The 25,189-nt window shown below is 42.5% G+C and overlaps 8 protein-coding genes across 8 annotated transcripts; 6 read left to right on the top strand and 2 right to left on the bottom strand.

The window, feature by feature from the left end:
- Positions 1 to 3,654: 3,654 nt before the first annotated feature.
- Positions 3,655 to 3,831, top strand: BDB00DRAFT_743132 (uncharacterized protein; the record flags this gene model as incomplete). Its single annotated transcript, XM_053118487.1, has 1 exon — positions 3,655 to 3,831. A coding segment is annotated over one exon (177 nt), but the record flags the coding sequence as incomplete, so codon positions are not given.
- Positions 3,832 to 5,170: 1,339 nt separating this feature from the next.
- On the bottom strand, positions 5,171 to 5,738 carry BDB00DRAFT_825113 (restriction of telomere capping protein 4). The gene is made up of 2 exons (XM_053123653.1): positions 5,574 to 5,738; positions 5,171 to 5,517 (listed from the first exon to the last, which is right to left on the bottom strand). Exons 1-2 carry the CDS (start codon positions 5,700 to 5,702, stop codon positions 5,239 to 5,241), a joined length of 408 nt encoding a protein of 135 aa, XP_052979305.1. The 5' UTR covers positions 5,703 to 5,738; the 3' UTR covers positions 5,171 to 5,238.
- A 3,177-nt stretch (positions 5,739 to 8,915) lies between these two features.
- On the top strand, positions 8,916 to 9,483 carry BDB00DRAFT_825111 (restriction of telomere capping protein 4). Its single transcript, XM_053123652.1, has 2 exons — positions 8,916 to 9,080; positions 9,137 to 9,483. The coding sequence occupies exons 1-2, from the start codon at positions 8,952 to 8,954 to the stop codon at positions 9,413 to 9,415; spliced, it is 408 nt and encodes a 135-aa protein (XP_052979304.1). The 5' UTR covers positions 8,916 to 8,951; the 3' UTR covers positions 9,416 to 9,483.
- Positions 9,484 to 10,459: 976 nt separating this feature from the next.
- On the bottom strand, positions 10,460 to 11,499 carry BDB00DRAFT_872756 (uncharacterized protein; the record flags this gene model as incomplete). Its single annotated transcript, XM_053126998.1, has 3 exons — positions 10,460 to 10,901; positions 10,991 to 11,213; positions 11,469 to 11,499. The coding sequence occupies 3 exons, from the start codon at positions 11,497 to 11,499 to the stop codon at positions 10,460 to 10,462; spliced, it is 696 nt and encodes a 231-aa protein (XP_052979303.1).
- A 2,017-nt stretch (positions 11,500 to 13,516) lies between these two features.
- Positions 13,517 to 16,490, top strand: BDB00DRAFT_825066 (major facilitator superfamily domain-containing protein). The gene is made up of 13 exons (XM_053123651.1): positions 13,517 to 13,915; positions 14,017 to 14,096; positions 14,177 to 14,241; positions 14,339 to 14,459; positions 14,575 to 14,671; positions 14,757 to 14,818; positions 14,899 to 14,951; positions 15,044 to 15,262; positions 15,369 to 15,433; positions 15,494 to 15,522; positions 15,613 to 15,874; positions 15,963 to 16,010; positions 16,093 to 16,490. Exons 1-13 carry the CDS (start codon positions 13,765 to 13,767, stop codon positions 16,326 to 16,328), a joined length of 1,488 nt encoding a protein of 495 aa, XP_052979302.1. The 5' UTR covers positions 13,517 to 13,764; the 3' UTR covers positions 16,329 to 16,490.
- A 2,131-nt stretch (positions 16,491 to 18,621) lies between these two features.
- BDB00DRAFT_957559 (small GTPase superfamily) lies at positions 18,622 to 19,866 on the top strand (the record flags this gene model as incomplete). Its single annotated transcript, XM_053129669.1, has 5 exons — positions 18,622 to 18,900; positions 19,042 to 19,138; positions 19,287 to 19,339; positions 19,438 to 19,548; positions 19,652 to 19,866. The coding sequence occupies exons 1-5, from the start codon at positions 18,843 to 18,845 to the stop codon at positions 19,864 to 19,866; spliced, it is 534 nt and encodes a 177-aa protein (XP_052979301.1). The 5' UTR covers positions 18,622 to 18,842.
- A 985-nt stretch (positions 19,867 to 20,851) lies between these two features.
- On the top strand, positions 20,852 to 22,158 carry BDB00DRAFT_406077 (uncharacterized protein). Its single transcript, XM_053117266.1, has 4 exons — positions 20,852 to 20,972; positions 21,099 to 21,217; positions 21,343 to 21,533; positions 21,634 to 22,158. Exons 2-4 carry the CDS (start codon positions 21,103 to 21,105, stop codon positions 22,096 to 22,098), a joined length of 771 nt encoding a protein of 256 aa, XP_052979300.1. The 5' UTR covers positions 20,852 to 20,972; positions 21,099 to 21,102; the 3' UTR covers positions 22,099 to 22,158.
- A 511-nt stretch (positions 22,159 to 22,669) lies between these two features.
- BDB00DRAFT_825043 (uncharacterized protein) lies at positions 22,670 to 24,882 on the top strand. Its single transcript, XM_053123650.1, has 4 exons — positions 22,670 to 22,937; positions 23,049 to 23,078; positions 23,233 to 24,284; positions 24,403 to 24,882. The coding sequence occupies exons 1-4, from the start codon at positions 22,874 to 22,876 to the stop codon at positions 24,568 to 24,570; spliced, it is 1,314 nt and encodes a 437-aa protein (XP_052979299.1). The 5' UTR covers positions 22,670 to 22,873; the 3' UTR covers positions 24,571 to 24,882.
- Positions 24,883 to 25,189: the final 307 nt, after the last annotated feature.

The following is a 25,189-nucleotide window of genomic DNA, read 5'->3' as shown; positions in this document are numbered from 1 at the left end:
CAGTTTGGCCCACTCATGCCAATGGCGAGACAAAACGACCAAACGAAAAAAGGAAAAAGGAGACTAGTGGTTCCTTCCTTCCGGGGATCAGGCAACGAGGATCCGCATGCTTGGTTGCTAGCATTTGAAAAGGTCAAAAAATACTACCACTGGGACGATGCTGAAGCAGCTGAGGAATTGATGGTATCTCTCTCAGAACATGCCATCCACTGGTGGGATGCACTTGATGAATCAACGCAGTCTAGCTATGCAGCAGCAAAGCAGGCTTTCAAAGCATATTTTGGCGGCGGTGACGATACCGCAGCAGCTGCACTGACCGAGCTATCCAACATGTATCAAGGCAATGAAAGCATGTTATCATTCGGTGCCAGGCTAAAAGTGACATTGGCCAAAATTGACCCTTCAATGACTGAAGCATTGAAACTTTTCTTTTTCGCCAAACACGTGCGTCCTCAAATCGCCAAAGAAGTTTCTCGCCGCAGCCCTTCATCATTGAATGACGCCATCGGATATGCGATCAAATTGGAGCACTATGACAAAAATGCGTCCAACCAGCTGTCTTTCTTAAAGCGTAACACGAACGATCTCCTGAAAAATGCTTCCACTGTACCAGTTACACCACAACCAACAGTGCCTGTTGAGTCAAGTCAGGATGCAACGCCCATGGAAGACGTTCAAGCAACAAATTTCCAACGTCACAAAAAGCCATGGAAAAAAGGACGTAGCAAGCGACCGGGAAAACCAAAGAAACAACCCACTAAAAATGAAGGCTGTTGGGAATGCGGCCGAACAAATCATTTTATCAAGGATTGCTATATCGCAAAACGAAAGAAAGTGTCGACACAAGTAATGGCTGATAGCACCGGCAACAATAGCAACTCAGCAACAGCAGCACTAGCATCATCGACGACGACGACGACGGATTTAAACAGCAACTACGAAGCCAATTTGTTCGACCTTATTACAAAAAACATCAACCATCAGAAATCAGTGAAACAGCTTCCGGTAAAACAATCATCACAGGCAAGCAGCTATGACGATGAGTCTCCAACAAGATTTGCCGTTTGGGCAACCATCAGTGGCTTGCGCATCAAAGTGTTAATCGATTCTGGCGCAGAAATAACATCTTTGGATGAAGCAACAGTGCAAGCCGCAAACTTGTCCAGGCTACCAGCAGATCCAATGCGACTTCAATATGGAAACTCGTCAGAAGAAATCTCACATCAAGCTTACAACACAACAATTCAGATCGAACACACAGCATGGCCAATAACTCTTCGAGTTGTCAAGCATCAAAATACACCAGTAATAATCGGCATGGATTGGATGCTAGGAAAATCTCTCCTGCTTGACGTGGATAATAAGCGAGTTTTATCTAAATTGCAGTTGAAAGCGCAAATCAATGCAATTGCTAATCCTATGCAAATTCCAGCTGATGTTCCAATAGAAGTGCGGAAGCTCCTGCAAGAAATGCCAAGTCTGTATGATGACACGCCTTTGCAGACTATCACAAACGCGCCAGTTTGTCATCAAATCGATACTGGCGATGCCAGACCTGTGCAGTGCCGTTTACCAAGAAGATCACCAAAAGAAAAGGCCGCCCTGGATTTGCAAATTCAAGAAATGCTTAAACGCGGTGTAATCAGGCCAAGCAACAGCCCATGGCGATCAGCACCACTGTTAATTACGAAATCTGATGGTTCAACAAAAGTCGCGATCAATTACAAACCACTGAATGCAGTAACAAAACAAGACAAGTTTCCACTGTGCCGAATTGAAGATCTACTCGATCGATTGCTTCCAGCAAAAGTTTTCTCCCTCTGCGACCTCAAATCAGGCTATTGGCAAATTCCAATGCATGAAAAAGACATACCAAAAACAGCATTTGCCACAGATCACAATCTTTGGGAGTTTGTCGTATTACCATATGGGGTAACCAATGGTCCCAGTACTTTTGCTCGTTTTGGACAACAAATCCTCGGTCATCTCGACTACGTCACGATTTATATCGATGACATTCTGATCTTCTCGTCCGATATGGCAACACATTTCAAGCACGTCGAGGAGGTGCTCAGGATTTTACACAAGTTCAATCTCAAGCTCAGTATTCACAAATGCAAGTTCATGGTATCCGAAGTCAAGTATCTTGGATTCATCGTGACCAATGGAGGTGTACATCCAGACCCAAAGCATGTTGAAGCGATAGTGCAATATCCAAGACCAGTCAATACGAAAAGTCTACAGCGATTACTGGGAATGTGCAATTTCTATCACCGGTTTTTCGCCAATCTAGCGCACTTAGCAGCACCCCTATACAAATTGTTGCGGAAAAGCGAGGAATGGCAGTGGGGCACAACAGAAGAAGAAGCTTTTCAAGCTCTCAAGAAACGACTCATTGAACTTCCAACACTGGCATATCCCGACCCTAACTTGCCGTATGACCTACATTGTGACGCATCAGATGTAGCAATTGGAAGTGTCCTCTGTCAAAACTCAAGACCCGTTGCCTATGCCAGCAAAACGTTGACACCAGCAGAAAGGAATTATAGTGTAACAGAGCGTGAGGCAATGTGTGTAACTTGGTCCTTACAATACTTTCATTGCTATACACATGGCGCACAACTTACGGTCTACACAGATCATGCAGCGGTGAAGGCTATCTTATCATCTCAAGCACCAAAAGGGCGAATTGCACGTTGGATTATGGCGACACAGCATTACAATTTTACGATTGTATACAGACGAGGAATTGACAACGCAGACGCCGATGCATTAAGCAGAGCATGCAACATCATCAGCAACACAACAGCATCAACAAACGAATCAATTCCGACAAAGAAGCAAAGCACCATTACTGCTAGTACACTTAAAGAAGAGCAGGAAAAAGACGACGAAATTCAGCATTATATACAGTCACGAGATACTCGATTCTTTACAGCAAACGGCATCGTCTTTTACAATCACGCCAAACCAGTTGCAGTAATGCCACGCTCGCTTAGACAAGCATTTTTTCAAGCCATTCATAGCCACCCGACACCAGGACATTTTGGCCGAGACAGAACCCTAGCACGCGCAAAAGAGAACGCTTGGTGGCCAACAATGCACAACGATGTAATCCACGCAACAAAAGAGTGCACCGACTGTCAACGACATAAGCAACCAATAAGAAAATATGGACAGCTCCACAGCATACCAGTTGGCAACGCCGGCGATATTTGGGCAGCCGATATCGCAGTATTACCAACATCAGCAAGCGGAAACAGATACCTATTGGTCATCATGGAGTATCTAACGAAATGGACCATTACTGCAGCATTACCCGGTTTTGACTCATATACAATAGCTCAAGTACTCTTGTTCGACCTAGTACTGAAATTCGGTGTGCCAGTTAAGCTAATCACAGACAATGGCAGTAACTTTGTCTCCGAGGCAATGCAAATAGTATACTTACGGCTGGGAATATCAAAAGCGAATACGAGCGTAGAATGGCCACAAAGCGACGGATTGGTTGAACGAGCAAACAAAACGATCAAAACAGCTTTAGCCGTCTATGTAGAAAATAAGCCAGATCAATGGGATCAATACTTGCCGTTCATTACTTTTGCTATCAACACAAGCAAGCAAGCATCAACACAAGTCTCACCGTTCGAAGCAATGTTCGGAAGAAAGCCAATCCTGCCATCAGTAGCAAACATTCAACCACCGGCAATGAAGTCACACAATGCAGAAACTTGGATTGCTTACTTGAACCATTATCTACCGGTGTTGCAAGGACAAATCAAAGCCAATATACAAAAGGCGCAATTGCGGCAAAAGAGATACTACGACCAGAACCGATTGCAACGCCCACCTTTTAAAGTTGGTGAAATGGTTTTAAGATTACGACCAAAGGACACCTGGAAATTCCCAACACCAAAGTTCTCAGGCCCATGGATCATTACAAAGTACAACAACGCCGAAAGAACCAGTTTAACATTGAAACATGCAACGAAGAAAAACCAAAAGCCAACAACCGCAAATCAAGGACAACTATACCCATATCATGGGACGTCTCAGCTTAATGGAGGAGGAGTAATGTAGTAGTCGTAGCTCCCCCCATCCCCAACTATCCCCCAATCAGTAGTACCCCCCCCTTAGCAATATCTCCCCTAATTCTATATACATATCATCATAGCAGTACCTATCAATAAACATCAGTTGGTTTCACCCGTAACTATCACAATAGGGTACCACAACCGTGGCACAAGGGGCCTGTGTGCCGTTCTTTGGTGGAACAAACACAAGTGGACCAAGCAGTACAACAGTTTTTGGCAACCAAGGTGATCGAACGCTCACCCACTCAGGACAGGAGGTTTCTTTCTACATTTTTTACGATCCAAGAAGCTGCGAAAATTCGGCCGACACCCACTCCCCTTTTGTTTGTATGTTCCCCAGTCGCTTGTATATGATACAGCTATAGCATATATGTTTCACGTATTTTGGACTTTCGACCCAATAAAGAAAAAATGGTAACACAATCTGAATCAGTGCTTACGCCTCGAATAATAATAGTAAGCTGTCGGTCTTCGACCTCGCGCACGACAATTTTTTTGGCAATTGTCGTGTGCACCGTCTCATGCACAGTTTGAAAGACCCTGCGCACGACAGAACTATGATGATATATACCGAGTAACTTGAATGTTAGCATACCATGTATCCAAATGGCAAGTAAGCAACTTTGTGCCAACATAAGTGCTATAATATAGTGAAGCACAAGCGAGAAGATTTATTAGTCAGCACAAAAAGACGTAGCTAAGACTATAGAAAAGTGGGTAGACAGTGCACCATATGTTTTCACCATTTTAATATCAATGACGTTGGTATTGGCTGCAAAGACATATCCTGTGTTTCGTGTTCTAAAACTTGCAAAAGCTAGGGCTGTCATGTAATTCTATTCAATTAAAATTTTGACGGTCAATGTAATATTCGACGTATATATAATGAAAGATGATAATATTGTGTCAGCCAAATAGTTGAATATTTCGAGGGCGAAGACCAAAACATGAAGTAAGAAATAAGGGATCATGAAAATAGGTGTTTAAATGATTGTAAAGAATAATTAAATCTGGAGACAAGGCACAAGAGCTTGAACATGAGACAAAAAGAGCATAAATTTTCGAGTACGATGAGGTAAACGACATTTGACACAAAAAAGTGCAGAACTGCTTAAGGGGTTATGATTCGTGTTGGTTTTTATACTCATTCATCACTGCTTTCGCTTTCATCCGAATCCATGGTGGGGTTGACGGCACTGCCGAATTTAGCACTCTTTCTCATGATATCCGATGCTTCGTCGTAAGAAACATTCTTATCTTCTTGAATAAGTCGTGCGGCCGTCTCCGGAATAAGAATCTGCTGGACAAACTGAACTGGTGGCATCGGGGCTGTATTTGCTGCTGTCAGGTGGTTCGATTTCGATAGTTCTTTCGTCAAACAATCCATGATGATTTGCATTCCACGGGGTCCATAATAACCAGGCTGTTTTAAACAATAATTTAGTGACTTATTTTATGAGTGATAGCTTTTGTACTTACCAAAGTTTTTTCAGCCCTTGCCATTCGTGCGAATACGGATCGTGCAACGCTTCGGCTATGTTGGCTGTAGAATTCGGTTTCCATCGATTTGAATCTGCTTTCGGTTTTGCCGACTACGATATCTCGCATAACTGGTACATGATTCATTACACGCAAAGACAAGGTCGCAAAATCGATATGACCTGGGTAACCTTGGGCGATCCCTTCTGGTCTGGTCAACATTTCTTTCCTATGAATGCTGCAGGTTTGGGTTTAATCTGTGCTTCATCGAAGCGGTGGTGACGAGACGTTGAGAGTTCTTTCATGCGGCGTTCTTCTTGTTTCTTATGCTTCTCTTCTTTTTGTATATATTCATCGTACTGCTTCTGTACAGCAGGAGGTAACGGTAATGGCAGGCGCGTTTGACAATGGGGACATGCTATTGCACCATGATACAGATAGTATAACAAATGTGTTCAGAATTACTAGAATACAAAGATACAAAGCGGCATGTTATTTAGGTTTTAGGTACCATGATGATCGCCTCCGATATCACTATCGCAGTCAGACTCATCCAAATCAGAATGGGCGACGCTTGTCTTCTTTTTTCTAGGCTACTTGCTGTTGATTCATGATCCACTGTTTTTTTGATATGCAGGTACCTCCAAAACGTTTTGTGATCGTGACCTGGGTTGATCTCGTTCCAATGCTGCTTATGGCGCTGTGATATCGGGGGCCATTGCATTTTAACAGATGATCGCAGCAAGACCGGTTCCCAGTGGTTCCCATTCACGAAATGCATAACGAACGGCAGGAGACTATATCGTTTGCCGAATGTACAGAGTGTGGCAATGTCAGCGATGGCGGATGATATTTCGCCCATGGACCAGACGTATAGCAAGCAATCGGCCGCTCCAACGCATTGGCTGCCAACTGAATATCCACGCTTCCGTCAAACCAATACTCATTGGGACAATCGGCCCCAGGATCACTAAAGGCGACACCATAAGACATCCTTTTGACCAGTTTTTCATATTCCGTCTGGCTGCCACCACAGATGTAAGTCAAACAAATGCTATTTCCCTTAGTCACCACGTATTCATGCATTCTTTTTTTATGTCCGCGTATTTATCTTGATTGCTTTTATATTCGAGATACGACAAAGTTCTGAACCCACATCATTCGTCCGGCTTTATCTCGACCGAGTCTGTAATGTACTACAATGGTAGAATATCTGGATGTCTATTGTCGAGCTACACAGCAAACGATGTAAGTTCATATATATGAAACCACTACTATGCAAATATATGCCTATACCTTTGATCCCCTAGAGCCTGTGTATTACGCTTTTTGTTTGGCCAAAGCTCTTCAGAACCGTTCTCAATCAAGTAAGTTTTCTTTTTCTGACCGTTGGGTTGGATTCGTTAATTTCAGTAGCAGCTTTTTTTCTTCTTTTGATTTTTCTTTTTCTTTCGCATCTTGTTAGATAATCTCAAAATAAGACGGTAGGCTCGACCCAATAGCACCCTTCGGCCGTCCTTTGGTTTTGACAGCGGTAGGCAACTCTAGATCTTCGATGAGTAATGGTTTGTACTGATCTAAAGCCGTATGTATACATGATATCAAGTCTTGCTTTTAATGACCCGTCTGCGCATCGATAAATAAGTTGTCAATTCGATTTTTAAGCTCTTGATAGTCTAGCTTCAACGCATTTTCTTCAACATCGTTGGTGTCGGTACCAAGTTCTTAGATGACAGGTTGTTCAGATACCCTTGCTATGTGACATATGAACTGTTAATTCCATAACAGAATATTGACTTTAGCTGCGACATTATAAGTTACATACTTGTACTTGACACTAATTTCCATCTTTTGTCAAATATATCGGGATGCAAGATTTCTTGTCATTACACTCGTAAAAATAGTGTCTGCACGGCAAACGATAATTGACAAAGACTTCACAGCTATTACATTGCGACGATTCCGGCGTCAAACGGCGAGCGGCAATCAATTCAGATATAACGACGTTGATCGCAAATTGCGAAATGATACCAAAAAGAGCTGATACTCTTTTTGTTATTGCTGCATCTTTATCCTTGACAACCCACTTGTTCGATAACACGTCTTTTTCATGTTGCGTATAAGCCAGAGAATCCTTTATACAATCGCATCATTAGCATAATTTTCTATATCCGACCTTTAAACCGCATCGAGCAGCACAAGTGGATAAGATGACAGCAGATAGTTGTCAGGTATGGTTCTTACACCCAAATATAATATATAGTATGAGAATAATTAGAGCTATATTCTGTTACAGGAGAAAGAATATGAAGATAGTACCGAAGAGACAAGAACCAGGTCTGATATACCGAATTGTGTATACCAAGAACATACACTTGCGCGAATGGTGTGGAAAAGAGGTATCCTAAGCGACGATCCACCAAGACGCAGTGCTCGTGGTCAATATATGCCAGCTGTTGCAAGAAGCCAAATTATAATGGGAAGGTGCAGACAGCGGTAGCCGACATACCGCCACATAATCATCAACTTACACGAGATAACAAGATATACGCGTCGTACCGGGCAATGACAGGCCATGAACAAGTCGATATTGCCACTGAACTAGACTCAAGGATACCGCTCGTCAGATTTTACAGTTGCGGTTGAATAACCGTTTCACTGCAAAAGATATCTACAACTTAAAATCTCGACTGGAAAGCAATGATGCTCAACATGATGAGCTGCCCACTATCATGGAGTATTTCAAGTCATATAATTCCATTGCACGTTACCATGCCGAAAATGCAACAAAAAAAGTCAAGTCTATTTTTGTCACGCACCCACGAAGCATCGAGCGCGCAAGAATGTTTCCAGAGGTGGTAGTTATTGATGCTACATACCTGCATATCAAAAAAACAGTGGATCATGAATCAACAGCAAGTAGCCTAGAAAAAAGAAGACAAGCGTCGCCCATTCTGATTTGGATGAGTCTGACTGCAATAGTGATATCGGAGGCGATCATCATGGTACCTATAACATGCCGCTTTGTATCTTTGTATTCTAGTAATTCTGAACACATTTGTTATACTATCTGGATCATGGTGCAATAGCATGTCCCCATTGTCAAACGCGCCTGCCATTACCGTTACCTCCTGCTGTACAGAAGCAGTACGATGAATATATACAAAAAGAAGAGAAGCATGAGAAACAAGAAGAACGCCGCATGAAAGAACTCTCAACGTCTCGTCACCACCGCTTCGATGAAGCACAGATTAAACCCAAACCTGCAGCATTCATAGGAAAGAAATGTTGACCAGACCAGAAGGGATCGCCCAAGGTTACCCAGGTCATATCGATTTTGCGACCTTGTCTTTGCGTGTAATGAATCATGTACCAGTTATGCAAGATATCGTAGTCGGCAAAACCGAAAGCAGATTCAAATCGATAGAAACCGAATTCTACAGCCAACATAGCCGAAGCTTTGCACGATCCGTATTCGCACGAATGGCAAGGGCTGAAAAATCTTTGGTAAGTACAAAAGCTATCACTCATAAAATAAGTCACTAAATTATTGTTTAAAACAGCCTGGTTATTATGGACCCCGTGGAATGCAAATCATCATGGATTGTTTGACGAAAGAACTATCGAAATCGAACCACCTGACAGCAGCAAATACAGCCCCAATGCCACCAGTTCAGTTTGTCCAGCAGATTCTTATTCCGGAGACGGCCGCACGACTTATTCAAGAAGATAAGAATGTTTCTTACGACGAAGCATCGGATATCATGAGAAAGAGTGCTAAATTCGGCAGTGCCGTCAACCCCACCATGGATTCGGATGAAAGCGAAAGCAGTAATGAATGAGTATAAAAACCAACATGAATCATAACCCCTTAAGCAGTTCTGCACTTTTTTGTGTCAAATGTCGTTTACCTCATCGTACTCGAAAATTTATGCTCTTTTTGTCTCATGTTCAAGCTCTTGGGCCTTGTCTCCGGATTTAATTGTTCTTTACAATCATTTAAACACCTATTTTCATGATCCCTTATTTCTTACTTCATGTTTTGGTCTTCGCCCTCGAAATATTCAACTATTTGGCTGACACAATATTATCATCTTTCATTATATATACGTCGAATATTACATTGACCGTCAAAATTTTAATTGAATAGAATTACATGACAGCCCTAGCTCTTGCAAGTTTTAGAACACGAAACACAGGATATGTCTTTGCAGCCAATACCAACGTCATTGATATTAAAATGGTGAAAACATATGGTGCACCGTCTACCCACTTTTCTATAGTCTTAGCTACGTGTTTTTGAGCTGACTAAGAAATCTTCTCGCTTGTGCTTCACTATATTATAGCACTTATGTTGGCACAAAGTTGCTTGCTTGCCATTTGGATACATGGTATGCTAACATTCAAGTTACTCGGTATATATCATCATAGTTCTGTCGTGCGCAGGGTCTTTCAAACTGTGCATGAGACGGTGCACACGACAATTGCCAAAAAAATTGTCGTGCGCGAGGTCGAAGACCGACGGCTTACTATTATTATTCGAGGCGTAAGCACTGATTCAGATTGTGTTACCATTTTTTCTTTATTGGGTCGAAAGTCCAAAATACGTGAAACATATATGCTATAGCTGTATCATATACAAGCGACTGGGGAACATACAAACAAAAGGGGAGTGGGTGTCGGCCGAATTTTCGCAGCTTCTTGGATCATAAAAAATGTAGAAAGAAACCTCCTATCCTGAGTGGGTGAGCGTTCGATCACCTTGGTTGCTAAAAACTGTTGTACTGCTTGGTCCACTTGTGTTTGTTCCACCAAAGAACGGCACACAGGCCCCTTGTGCCACGGTTGTGGTACCCTATCGAAAGGCAATCGGTATCCTTCCTTCACTACTGAAACCGCCCACGGATGTTTGATTCTCTGTTGCCAATACCAGTAAACGGCCCCCTGGTGCTATTCCATCCGCTGGCCCTGTCGAAACAAGCTCGGCCTCGACCTCCTCCATGACCGTATCCTCCTCTATTGTTGATAGCTGCTCTGATAAGTTGTTGTTCTTGTCGAGCCTTCTCGATTCGTTGGACCATCTCGGCATCGAATGCCATGTCCTTGTTAGCATATTCTTCGTCTTCATAGGCTCGGATACTTGCTGGTAACCTGAATGCCTTTGCAATACTGGTTTGTGCTTCTCGCTCCTGTTGTTTGCCTGTTGCGTTTCCATAAACGGCGAGTCGTCTAGCTTTTTCTATAGTCGTCTTGAGTTCTTGAGGGTCGATACTCGTGTCTTCTCTTTCAATGATGTACTGTAGGTCTTCATAAATCTCGGTTGCTCCGCTTGCAGCGTTTTACATTCTGTCAGCTTTTTTGTATTTTGTGGATATAGCGCCATAGGCTTCCAAGGTTGCCTTCTTGAATTCTCCAACGTAGATTTTATGGATGCCTCCGGACCTTGTCCACGCGTCTCCGTCATATTTTGTGAGATCTCGTGTCTGAAGACCTTGAAACTATTTTCCAGTTCTGCGATCGAATAGGCTTCCAAATCTTGCTTAATCTCTTGGGGTAGTTCTGGTCTTTCATGCTGTTGTCGATCAGCTCGGTCTCTGATTTCGAGTTTGTTCTTAAGCTGGACTACCAAGGCTTCCAACTCTTAAATTCGCTGGGTGAGATCGTCATTTACTGTTTGATTTGAATCCATGAACCACGGTGCGCGGCTTAGAAAAAACTTGAAAATTGTAACAGCAATGAATTAAATAGACAGAAAAAAAATAAAAGCGCGGCTGAAAGAGCCAATAACCACTACTATGGAGACTGAACCGGAAGCACCAACAATTGCTGTAGGAACGACCAGCAATCAATCATTGACATTGTTCATTCTTGCTTTGGCTAGACTCATAGGGTTACCAAACTTGTTGGATATCGCTTGGACTGACATAGTTTCTTGATCATCTATATCAGTAACAAGTAGCAAATCAACGATACAAGTCATTCTACATCACCTTAATATACAACCCATAATCACTCTTCACTTTTTTTACCTGGAAATAACGCTATTCAATACACTATTTCTATTATTACATCACGAAGCTCTTAAATCTAGCTGTTCGTTAATAAAGAACTTGACCCCCAGCAAATAACAATCTATAAAAAATGAACTGAAATATAAAAAAAAGATAAATCGATTAACTTTGACCTGAAGACCCGTATCGTTTAAAAACCACCTTGTTGAAGTAAGATAATTAACAATAATAATGATAATAATAATAATGATAATAATAATAATAATCAACGAGCAATTGAGGCACCTAAGAGCAGGGTTATCCCGCGGGACACAAAGTGACCGGCGAGGCCATCTGATGCACATCAATGTTCGAAGTAAAGATGCTGAACTGTGTACCCAAGAGCAGGGTTATCCCGCGGGACGCAAAGCGACCGGCGAGGCCATCTAATACACAGTCCATCGCAGCAAAATGGTAGAGAATGAACTATGTACCCAAGAGCAGGGTTATCCCACGGGACGCAAAGCGACCGGCGAGGCCAACTGATACACAATCCATTCAAAACCTTGATGCCACTGATAGTAAAAAAAGAAAAGTACTTTGCTTTTTGGTTGCCAAGACCTGAATTGCTTGCCTCTATACACCTCAATTTTCATTGGTTGCTGGGAAAGCAAATATGACTTCACTTTTCTCAGTCACATGTCAGTCCCAAATATGCGGTTTTTGCGGTTCGCTGACTGTAATGCTCGCCGCGGACAGCAATATTAGCTGAAATAAATTAAAATACATATCCAGTCATGGAATGTTCTTTTCTTGGCGTACCAGCTTGATTTGGGCTCTGAAGGTTCAACTGTACGATACTGCTATCGCTGCTCTGTGTCTAATGTGCTGTTTGTAGTACAGTTATTCCTTAAGATTTTGTTTACGCCATGTGACCATCTTATCCAAACTCTTGCATTTTATCTATAGGATTTTTCCTTCGATTTGGCGCTTGATTTTTTTCAGTTTTGCGCTAGGGTGATTATCCCATTGGCGGAAAGATGTTTTTTACTTGGCGCGACGTTTTTTTCATTTTAGCATTAGAACCTCTCCAGATATGTGCCTGAGGTGATTTTAAATTATTATTCACAAAGTCAATCACCATGACGTACCCATAAGAAACCATCGCGTACAACAGTAAATTTGAGATAAACATTCTTTTCAAGCACAGTTTAAGTGACGCAGTAATAAGAATAAGACCACAATAGCTTTTATGACAAGGACATGATCTATACCTCCGTGAGGCGGTAAGTGCACTATACTCCAATCATTACTCCTGATATATGTATTATGCCAATGCTAACTGTAGCGATAGTCACACATTCTGTTTTTCTACCACTATGCTGTGCGATGCTGGCTGCGTCATGTTCATCTCAAGAATTCATCATCACATCAATATAAACGATGCTCTAGATTATTATTTACACATACAATCGCTCAGATAGTTGAGGCGTTATGACATTGCTTATATACCTAGGAACTGAAAAAGTGCCAGCGATGGTAAATAATGAGAAATGCGTGCACATACAACTCGCGACAAAGAAATTTGTGGCTACATATCTTTGTGTTTTTATATGCAAAAATTTCAAAGGAAGCGCCTCGATCACCCATGATGAACTCAGTGCATGCATAGCCGTTTTAAACGACGGTGTCTACTCCTTTCAATATGAAACACCACAAAAATATTATTTTAGATATAAAAAAAGCTGAATGTACATTGTTTTCAATTTCAAGCAAAGCAATTACACAAGGGCGTTCATTGATGGCATCGAGTACTGCATTTACAGTCATCTCTGTTTTTCCACCAAGAATCCGACCAGTTGCATAAAACAAACTAAAGTGCTCGTGACATAAACTTATGCGGATGCTATGAACAAACCCAGCTGCATGACTGAAAGCACAGGAAACCCTGGCTGGTTTCTTTCTGGCCCTTTCTAATATTTCGTGACAGTATATGCGTGATGGTTGTTTCTGACAGTGTTCCTCATAATAGCGTAGCTTATCAGCCCCTTACTGGTAAAGCAGAGCTCTTATTTAACCCTCCTTTCCTCTTTGTTGGGCCTGCTGTACATACATACTACTCTGTCGCCCTCAACGAGCATTTGCACTGCCCTGCAATTGACCACTACAATTGACCGTTCCACTTTTTAGGATCTGATGCAATGGGTACAGCAAACAATGACGACAATGACATTGACGAACAACAAAACAGGAAAAAAATGGAAAGGCGACTTGTGTTGAAATACGATCTATTGCTCTTGCCGTTTCTGAGCTTCATGTACCTTTTTTCGTCGCTTGACCGGTCAACACTGGGTAAGCTTGCTTGCTACCTTTGCTATATTTCTTTTAAAGAGGTGATATAAAGAAGAACTGCGTGAAGAAAAGAAGCCCGTGCGGTTAACACCAATTTACAGGAAACGCCGTTCTTGATAACTTTGAAGAAGACGTCGGGATCACTCCAGATCAATTCAACACATGTATTACCGTTTTTTACGTAGGAACGAGAGTACTGACTGGATAGGCCAGAACGTCTTGATTAGATAGCCCGCTCAAATGTAATATCTACAACATTAGGCTGGATTCCTTATTTTTCAAGTTCCTAGTAATATTCTTTTGAAACGTTTAACTGCGCGTCGATGGTACAGTAGCCAGCAATGATATTACGACACAATATTTGAAGGAGAGGAGATGGACTTGACTAACGCTTACATGCTTTGCCGGTGGAACACTATTTAGGCTCCCTTTGCTCATGACGATTTGGGGAATAATAGCCTGCTTACATGCTACTGCAAGTAGCTATGCCCAATTGTTGGTATTGCGTTTTCTTCTCGGAGTATTTGAAAGTGGATTTTTTCCTGTATGTAAGCAGATTTCTGGGGCTGCTATGTATAAAGAATGGAAGCCTGATGTTGCTGCTGCTGCCGTTTCTCGGTAAAGATTATCTTGAGAGCTAAAACGTAACGGTTTCATAGGGCGTCCTCTTCTTTCTTACGCTGTTTTATAAAAAGGACGAAATGGCCACCCGCATCGCACTGTTTTGGGGATCCAGTGTAGTAGCGCACTCTTATGGTAACCTGACCCTCGCACCATCAATCATACATTCGGATTATAATTGCCCTGAATTAACAGTTAGGACTCTTTCGATCTACAATAGCGGGAGTCTTGGCCTATGGAATATTACGACTTCGGGGTGCACATGGCATGACTGGATGGCAGGTAAGCTTATGCAATAGGGTGGTGTCGGTGAGTTTGTATACACCAAAGCGGCAACACGTGAATGATAAGGCTGTTCCTAGTGGCTGTTTATTATTGAAGGCATCCCAACAGTCGCTGTGGCACTGGTTGCATGGTAACAAATCTCGTAACGTCTTTTGTACAAAACGCCGTAAAAGGAATCAAAAAAGGCTACACGGCGAATTAAAATGATCCACTGTTGTATAGGTTTTATTTGCCAGCTTCTCCAGAGACTTGGAGCCGTTTATCTGCCGAAGAACGTGTGCTAGCTATTAATCGTTTGGAGCATCGGAAGCAGCACTTTACACTCGGTGATCTTGATGCATCGAATCGCAAGCAAGCAGTTAAAGCATTCACGGACTGGAAAGTTTGGATTTGGATGGTCATGTTCTTCAGTGGAAGTGTAGCCAACACTAGCATATCAAAGTAAGCGAACGTTTTTTTCTCACTACGCATTCATATTGCGGACATATATACGTACTAGTACAATAATCATTTAGCGGTCGCTGTCTACCTCTTTTATTACAAACAGTTTCCTCCCCTTGATCATCAAAGGCATGGGCTATGACGACAAGTTATCTGCAAATTTGATGTCCGGTAAAACAAAGCACGTATTATTCTAGTAAGCCTACTTATTCCCCCTATTCGTATCTATAGCGCCACCTTATCTAGCCGCTGTCGTTGTGGTATGTCCTCTCTTTTGTGATAAAACGAATACCTTCTGAAGCTTTTTGTTGTAAATATCGATTGGCTACAATTCTTTTATTTCTAAATAGATGATAGGTGTCGCCCATTCATCAGACCGATTTCAAGAGCGCACTTTCCATGCTATTTTAGGCGCGTCTGTATGTGTTGTAGGGTACGCTTTACTCCTCATGCTGACGGATCAAAGGGGCCTTTATGCGTCCATGTTTGTTGCTGTCACTGGCATATTTGTTATCAACCCAATTGTCAATGCATGGTTAACAAACAATATTGCTCCTGAGATGAAGCGAAGTGTCGCTGCAGCAATGGCTGTTTCGGCCAATAATTCTGCAGGTCAGTTCTAAAATATATTGATTATATATTGTCAAGATGTGCAGAAATAGAAAAAGGCCTGCTGCTGACTCGTTTATTGTCAATAAAGGACTCCTAGGCTCAAATATTTACCGAAGATCAGATGCACCTCGATACTGTTAGTAGTGTTTTCTTTTGCGGAATAACTATATCTGGGTGGCGATTAAGGTTAAAATGCTTTCTTGTATAACACATCGTAGTACGTGGTCACTCTATCAGTCTGTCATTCCTTTGCGTGTTTATTATGTTGGCTCTGGTCCAGCGACTTCTTTTACAACGCAAAAATCGTATTCGTGAAAGGATCTGCAAAGAAATGGAAGCTGGAGAAGAAGGAGAAGGTCTTGGTAATGCTGAACCTCAGCAGCAGGAAGAAGAACAGCAGCCAATTATTAGGAGAATTGGTGACGAGGCTCTTGACTTTCGTTATCGGCTGTGATAATAATAAAAAGGAAGAAGTTAGACAAGTATATTTGTATGAATAAAATTATCGAATTTGCAAGGGGAGTTATCCAAAAGCTTGAATCCAAACACAAGCAACTCCCAGGTAATGGCGCAGATAACCTGGCCACTTTAAATCAGTTATAAAAGACGAACAGAGTGGCCAGGTTGCCACTTTATGCTGGTTATAAAAGAAAAGCAGAGTGACCAGGTGGCCGCTAAGCCAGTTATAAAAGATGAAGCTTGTGCAGACCGACGTGACTTACTAATAATCCATGCTCGTGTTCGTTGCTTTGTCAATCATACTTAGAAATCACGCAAGTTGTCTCCTCACTATTGAAAAGTTTCTAACCGCATGGGTGAGTAACATTTACAAAATCTTTCTTTAATTCTTTTTGCCTACCATTAAAACTAGACAATTGTAGTTTGCAGAAGTATCTTAAATATGAGTTTTCAGTTATCGATATAGCCGGACTCGCTTTTCGCCTCCCAGGAAGAATAATCAGTCTAAGTAGTGACTGCCAAGTTGGTGTAATTGAATCTAGTTATCCCCCAGTAGTCCTACATTGCATTAATAGGTAATTTGAAACACACAGTTCGTAGTTCGCCTACATATTATTGATGGTATCTGTTATGACGAGTGCTTGTGATATTGCTATGACTACGTGATACTCGGAAACTTCAAGCTCGGCTTGGTACATGAGCGTGCAAATCCCTTAAATTATTCTTATCGAAGCGATCGATTGCTACTTGCACATTGCTTTTCATCTCGTTTCGATGCACTAAACTTCTACTATCACCCTTCACACAACCAACCGTGCAGCCACATTGGTGACAAACAGTAAGCAAAGTAGTTACTAATATGCAATATAGCAGCCTAACTTATCCAAGCTTGCTTCTGTAACCTCCGCAACCTACTTTCTTCTGTCAAAAACGCTACGCTACTCAATATGACGGGTGAAATAAAGGTTACAAAAAAGTTCACTAGTCCAAATTTCTCTATGATGCAACGCCTCTTCAGGCGTGATAATAACGTCTATCGCTATATATACCCATTTCCATGTGTCTAAAGTAAACGACATCGCCATTATACATTTGAGAAAGAAGATGTCAGTGTTGCTTGAATAATGAAAGGGAAGAAAGAGAGGTATGGTGATGCGTCAGGTAAGGGGTTGTCCATTCATACGTTAATTAAATGTTGCTACTGGATGTTAGCCCAAGAACGCTTTCATTCAAAGTCGCGCCACAAATTCATGTTGTCAAGACGCCGCAACACTCGAGTTCCTCGTCGCTGCGTTCTGAATCTCTTTTTGAGCATTACATAAAAAGCGCACAAAGTACTACCGAAGTGATTATACATCAAATGGTGGCGCTAGACTAGATGGTTATCTTTTCAGTCTCTAAATTCATTGAGGGTAAACATGATGCACAGTAATAGATAAGATATGTTACTGTGTAGTCGATCAATCACTGCAGCCAGGTTGGCATCGTGAAACATTGGATAATAGCTCTCGATTCAGGGAACATATCTGCTTGTTCCGCAGATAATATTGAGAAAGGGTTTTTCTACCAAAGTTGGAATAAAAGGCTCACAGCTTCTTCACTCAAAACTGTAGGTTTCTGTAACAAAATTGCAAGAAATGGATGAACGTAGCATTATAGGGGACATATCAGCAAGATAGTGATAGTGTTGCATGTAATTTATTTCATGTTTGGATCTACTGTATCGCCAACCCATTTCTGCGACCCATGTCAAGTCATGTTAACGATGGTATTATGGCCAAGTCTCATATTACAAAGAAACCGTATTGTTTTGGTAAAGACAAGCTCCAGCATATGCCCAGACAAATTTTCTTATGTATCAGCCGAATTAACCCGATCGAACGCCACACAATGACATATCTATCTAGTCTTATTTCGCGGGTGATAAGCATAATGGGTGGCGTCTGACAGGAATGTATCGCATCTATGGATTAAGTAGGGCTTAACATGTCTTTCTTTTAAAAGCGTATGTATTTTATATACAAATGGTTCACAGGCACTGCTTGGCCATGGTGTCCGCGCTCTGTTATCATCTGGTGGTAGAACAGGCCTGTCATCAAACAAAAAGGGCTGTCGTATATGTAACACGGAGCGCAGTGTTAGAATGGAAGGGGTTACCGTTGGGAAGAGGGGTTGTTGACCACCACAGAGGAAGAGAAGTCGAGTGCATATGATATATTCAAAGTGTATTGCCACCCTTTCGTCCAGCACATAGCAAGACGGCGCTTGTTTTTACACATACACAGCAGAAAAGATCAAGGCGCGGACGTTCTGCTTTATACTATAATGCATTGCTGACCTAAACGGCGTGCCTCTCTTCCATTTTTTCCCTCTTTTCGCCCTTGCTCACGCTTTTTTCTTCTTCCTTTTACCTTTTCCTTTCTCCCTCACCCTATCTATCTATCTATCTTGGGTCCTTTTTCTTCCATACACAAATTTATTTCTCATATTGCTTACCATAAATCCTAGAATGTATGGATCATGGGCATCAACACTTGAGGCGAAGGTTGTAATTCTTGGAAGCCAAGGTTTGTTTCTTTGTTCATTTAATTTAGCACAGAAATTCTTTTGTTTATTAATATAGCTATTATACTTTGAACGAATATAATGAAATTGCTATCATTGCCATCCTGGAAACATACATAAAAAATTACCACTACTACTACTAGGTGTTGGAAAGACTTCCTTGGTTGTTCGCTACATTTCCAAAACCTTTTCGCCCAACTCAACTTCGACCATTGGTGCTTCTTTCATGACAAAAAAGCTGTAGGTTTAAGAGTGATATAAATGACCTTTCTTTATGTAGTGTGTTTGTGTGTGAATGTGGTGGTTGTGGGTTAAGGAGAATGGGTGCGAATGGGAAAACATAGAGAGAAAGTTGAATTAATCAAGAGGGGTTACATGTTTTGCACAGCACAGTAGACAATTGTAAGGTACGGTTACAAATCTGGGATACAGCAGGTCAGGGTAAGTTTGCTGTGGAGAACGAGAGTATGCGTGAGGTTACTTATCTGTAATGTGGGTGGGAGGTTGTTAATAACAAGAGGTTGTGCTATCAAACCTAGAGCGATTCCGTGCGATGGCTCCTATGTATTATCGTGGCGCTCAAGCAGCCCTTTTGGTGTATGACATGACTTCGCAAGAGAGCTTTGCAGAATTACACTCATGGATTGAAGGTAAGCCTATATTCATGCGAACATTTCCGCCGGTTGAAGGAAAGGGAGGACACTCTACGACGTCGCCGATGACAAACAAAACAATGTTATACCTTATCTGTAGAGTTAAAGAGGAACATGACAGAGGAACTTGTGATTGTGGTGGTGGCGAACAAATCTGATCTTGCATCGCGGCGAGAAGTTCCAGAGGATCAGGCACGGGAATATGTCACGCGCGTACTTGGCCCTGAGACCCCGCTATTTGAAGTCTCGGCAAAAGAGGATGATGGTAAGTTTGGAGATCTACTCATGCAAGGAGAGTGTACTCTGGAGGTATGACTTCGGCGTTGCTGAAGATATGTCTTAGGCACGATCGAAGAGATCTTTTTAGATTTGACTAGGGTTTTGGTGGATCGTAAGCAATACAGCATGCCACCCAACAAAAAGAAACAGCCACCTATCCATGTCGAGGATCCACCTGTGCAGTCGTCATCCTGCTGTGGACTGTTTTAAGCAATAGCAACAAGAAGATCATTTCCAACTAAAAAAAATACCACCATAGCAGCAACATGTTCTCATATTATATACGTTCATTCAATTCCCCCATCCTATCCCATTCCATCCCATTTACAGAAACCCCCGAAAAGATAGCCTCCTTTTTCTTTTTCTTCTTTTACCCACCCCCCGAGTACTACCCTGTCAAACAACCTCTTCTCTTCTGGGTTTTTCCTACAAGTACTAAATAAGGCACCCGGGAAATGCATATCAACTCAAAGGCAACAGTCTTGTCAAAGATGAACCAAACTCACGCATAGCTACTAGCCTTTTATTTTAACTACGATCCTCTACACAGTATACATATTCTTCTATACATACCTTCTTTTCTTTTTACCTACCTAAAAATCTCTGGGAATACTAGATATACCCTTCTCTACTAACTGTCTGTGCTTGCTGCTAACTGAGTAGTAATGAAACAATAGAAAGACTGTTGGACCTGAAAGGGACTTCAAATGTAAATCAAATTTAAGACGCGGAAACGTGAAGAAAGGATCTGGGCCTGTCTTACTTTTGACTTCCGCGGCCAGTAAAGCATTGACCATCCCATGTCATTAACTTGTCATATAATGGTATATGTTCCAGCAGCGTCGTTCTTAATCGTACATATCATACACCTGCTGCTACATAGTAGCCCTATGGATATATATTCTACCATTGACATTTTGTACTCACATCTGGCTATGTCGTACCACCATTCATCTTGACGCCGATTATAATTATCGTTGTAATATAAATGTGACATGACAATCTTTGTTCGCCATCAAATCAGTTCGTTTAATTGATCCTCCTCTTTCATTCTCTCCCTTACTATCTCTTCATAAACACCACATAGATCTTCGTTCAATAATTGGCCAAATTATCGAAAATTTTCGGGATGTCTTAACGAGGTTCGTTTAATATAAAAAGGCCAAGGGTAGAACCCGTTGGAGCTCATACCATTGTCAACAACTGAGCAAGCAAAACGCGCTTTCCTTCATCACCCCTTCCGCTCCTTATACTTTTTGTCTTGAAAGAACAATGGTCAACGTCGTCCTTTGTTTACTGCAAACGACAATGATGATGGCGCTGTGCGCCACTGCTGCCTCTTTGTCAGGCAGCGCAACCATCACCCCACAAGACTATTACGGATTGCGTAAGTGCTCTCTTTACGTATCATGGCTACATATGCTTGGTGATAATGCTGGTCAACGGAAAGGAGCGTTACAAACAATGTGTGTATACTGACGTACCATGTCTATAATTATTATCACTACTTAGCGGTCAATGCGCTTGAAAACAACCCTCCAGCATGTGGAATGCCCTATGCTCAGCTCAATTTGGCTCTGATTACCGCGGTGGAAGCCATGGATACAGCTTTTACTTGTAATTTGTGTCTGAATGTCACCAATCAAGATCAATCGCGCAGTATCTATGTCCTTGCCGTGGATCTCGGTGGATCAGGCTTGGATGTAAGTATAATACAGTAGTAATGGGACTCCAAGACCTTATCTTATATCTACAACGCAAGAAAAAGTGGCTCAATTATTGCTATCATTACCACTATTATAGTTGAGCATCCCGGCATTTGAGTATCTCTTTGACCAAAGATATGATGCTTCGCCTGCATCCTGGTCTACCGTTGATGATTCATACTGTGCTGGGATCTATACTCCTGGAGAAACGAACCCTAACCAAGGGATCGACGCTGGCTCGTCATCAACAACTACAACTTCCAAGGCGGCTACTTCCACGACCGGCAGTACCACAACAAGTACAAAGGTGACGACGGCAGCAACTGAGACCGAAACTCCTATCACCAAAACGACCGCCACGGCCCAAGCGGTTACCACAACTACCATCACTGTTGCTGCTTCCGCTACTACCGCGACTACTACTACTACTACTACTACTACCACCAGCGAGCCCTCCCCATCGATCACAGACAGGCCCTATCACCGTCATCCGGAAAGACGCCGCCGACGCCATCGTAAACAAAATACTAGACGTTCAACGAGCTGGATCTCACTTTGGTAGTCTTTCAGTCTGTCTCCCTTTTATCTCGATTAAATCGAAAATAAATAAGAACAATACCTGGATCCAAAAAAGAGCTGTCTTCATAAAGCGGTGTGTGAAAACGCACATTTCAGACCGCAGGGTGCCACAACACCAAAATCTCAATTAAACTAGAGGGTCACACGAGGTGCGAGGAACCAAAAAAAAACAAGCAGAAATAGTTACACTGCACCGTACTCAGTTGCGGCTATATGCTTGTTTGAAAGCTCAAACGGTATATGGATAGAGAGAGGAAGCGGAAGAAGCAGAAATTAGTTGGTCAAACAGCACAAGATGACGCCAGTCCAATTCAGCTAAATATAGCAAGGTGCCAACGGCAGTAGTATGCAAATTAGCGACGACAACAAAGAGAACAGGTACATTGTTATCGTAGAACGAGGGGAACCCAAAGCAATGAATGTTGCACAGAGTAAAAGACGGTATTTAGCATGTTGCGCAATATATTTATTAGAGCCTTTTTCGACCTCCTCCCCACTAACTTATCACTATTACTGCTACTGCTACTGCTACCACCCCTCCCCACCCCCCAACCCAGCCCTCCCTTTTGTTGCAAACCATCACATTTTATATTGTGTTCCGTCCTATTTTCTCGAGGAGCTTAATCTCACACAGACGAACACACACACACCTCTTCTTCTTCTCCTCCTCGCCTCTTCTCTCTTTCCCTTCTTTTCTTCTCGCACCAAAAACCCCCCCTTCCCTTCCCTGCCCGTTCCTTTTTTGATGCGTTTTTTTGATGCGCCTATCGAGTCAGTCCTTATTTCTGTTGCTATTTGTGCTTGTCGCTCGAGTCTCGCTCGGTTAGTTGCTTCTTACGCATTTTGCAGTATCCACATCAACGTCTACATGCCCTGTTTGCAAACAGTTAACTCATATCACCATTGTCACTATTCCAATCACACATACAGCAGCTGCTGATCTAGAAAGAAAAGATCAACCATGTATGTATTTTGCTTTCTAGTTACTTCATCTTTAATAGAGCATTTATAGCGAAATCGCACACCGTATTTACGCACATATACCATCACCGCATTTCTTTGTTCTGTAATAACTCGCTCAAACAACAACAATCACCAACGACGCAAATATCTACAGTGGCCGCACCTACGCCCACCCCAGCTGCCACTTTCCGCTTTTACGCACGAGACGAAAAAAAATCAAACGACGACGACGACGAACAAATCACTATTTTCCAATGCACCACGAAAGTAATTGTCGAGGTTCCTGCCAATGGTGACAAAGGCAACGCTGTTACCAATGAACAAGTAAAGTGCATGCCCACGGCTGTTCCATCCGCCAAAGCAACAGCAACTCGTCAAAACAAACGTGTCACTGTTACCCAGACCAGCAAGGCAACCCCAACCACTGCTTCCTCATCCTCGAACGACGAAAACAACGACGGTTCATCATCTTCAGATGGCAGTAGCAGCAACGATGGTAGCGACACTAAAAACGAATCTTCTGATGACGAAAATTCTGATGTTTCTGCTTTCACAGAATCCGGTTCGACCTCGTCGTCCCCTACTGGCAGCGTTGAAGACCCTAATGCACCTGCCACTGGCGGCGATAACAATGGCTCCTCCTTGGCAAGCGACTCAAATAGCAGTGGCGATTCCCCTTCTTCCGACAATACTAATACTGATACCGACGACAGCTCCTCATCTGCTACCAACGATACCGAAAACAGCAGCAACTCTGAAGATGGCTCTTCTACTGCTGCTGCTGACGATGATACAACAACGACAGATGGCAGCGATGATGCTAGCGACTCTGACGACAGCATCCTTGGCGGTCCTAACGATCACCAGGATGGTGCGCCCTCTGAAGACTCGGGTGCCGCCTCTGATCCAAATGTACGTAGCGAGACCCAAGCTGTCGAGGGCAATGTCAGCAATAAGGCCTTGGGCATTGGCCTTGGTGTCGGCATTGGTTGTGTTGCCGCCATTGGTCTTGCTGGATTGCTTGTTGCCAACAAGCGCAGACGCGATAGTCAGTCATCATCATCCTCATCTTCTGCGATGGATGATCCCAACGTCGACACACACTGGCGCCCACAGAGTTTCATGGGTGTAGTCGCTTCGGTCGTAGCCAAGCTGCCGCGCTCAGCATCCTTGCGAAGTAATCGTTCCAAGCGAGATACAGCAGCAGTATGTTTGTCTTCCTCTTTCTCCGCTTATTTACCGACCATTTTCCTTTCTCTTTCATCGAATGAATGGAATCACTAATATTATCGCTGCTCATTGTTTCTGGCTTTGTCTTTTTCAGGGCATGGCAGTAGGCGCTGGACAAGGTGCCATAGAAGATCCTAGCGCCACATTAGGCCGGCATCCTTCCAACTCATCGTCGCGCTCGGCCGCGTCCCAACCACCATCTTTGGCTGTAGTCCATGAACGTCCTGCTGGACCCATGCATGAGATTGATCTTCGCTATTAAAAAACGGTTTTTTTCTCTTTCGCAAAAAACACACACGCCCCTATCCTTCTCTTTTTGTTCTTTTCACAACGCTCTGTCCACGATCACATATTTAACGACCCGAAAATACAAGCAAACTACACACACACACACAGCACACGACATCTTCTTTCGAAAAAATAAAGTAGCGAGTATTCAGTGTTCATGTACTATTATTTTTTTATTTGTTGTACTTTCTTTTTCTAGTTCTTCCTGATTAAAGTCATTGCACCACGAGTTTTTTCGGCCGAAACGTGGCTAAAAGCCGTTTTATGTAACACATTACGAACTCAGGGAAAAAAGACATCAATTTATCTTTAATTCATGATGCGGCCACTGTGCGTGTGTGTGACTCTCAACTACAAGGTGATGGTGCCAACTGCAGTGATACACAGTGACACACGAGCAGTCCTAGCACATGGACCATCATAGTCATAGTGCATTTCCATATGTATCAATAATGCAAAGTATTTAGTACATACTCACTTGCTGTACTGTGCTTGTATCGCAGTTACATGAGAAAGGAGATAGTGATGATGTTACACTCCCCCATATACCATTGAAATTTGCCATAAATGTATAATACCATCTTTCCGGTCAC

The sequence above is a fragment of the Zychaea mexicana genome (assembly GCF_025766255.1).
Source record: "Zychaea mexicana strain RSA 1403 chromosome Unknown BDB00scaffold_40, whole genome shotgun sequence".
NCBI classification, from domain to species: Eukaryota; Fungi; Mucoromycota; class Mucoromycetes; order Mucorales; family Lichtheimiaceae; genus Zychaea; species Zychaea mexicana.
Note: the sequence above shows the minus strand (reverse complement) of the source record. Positions and strands in the feature narration are given on the sequence as shown.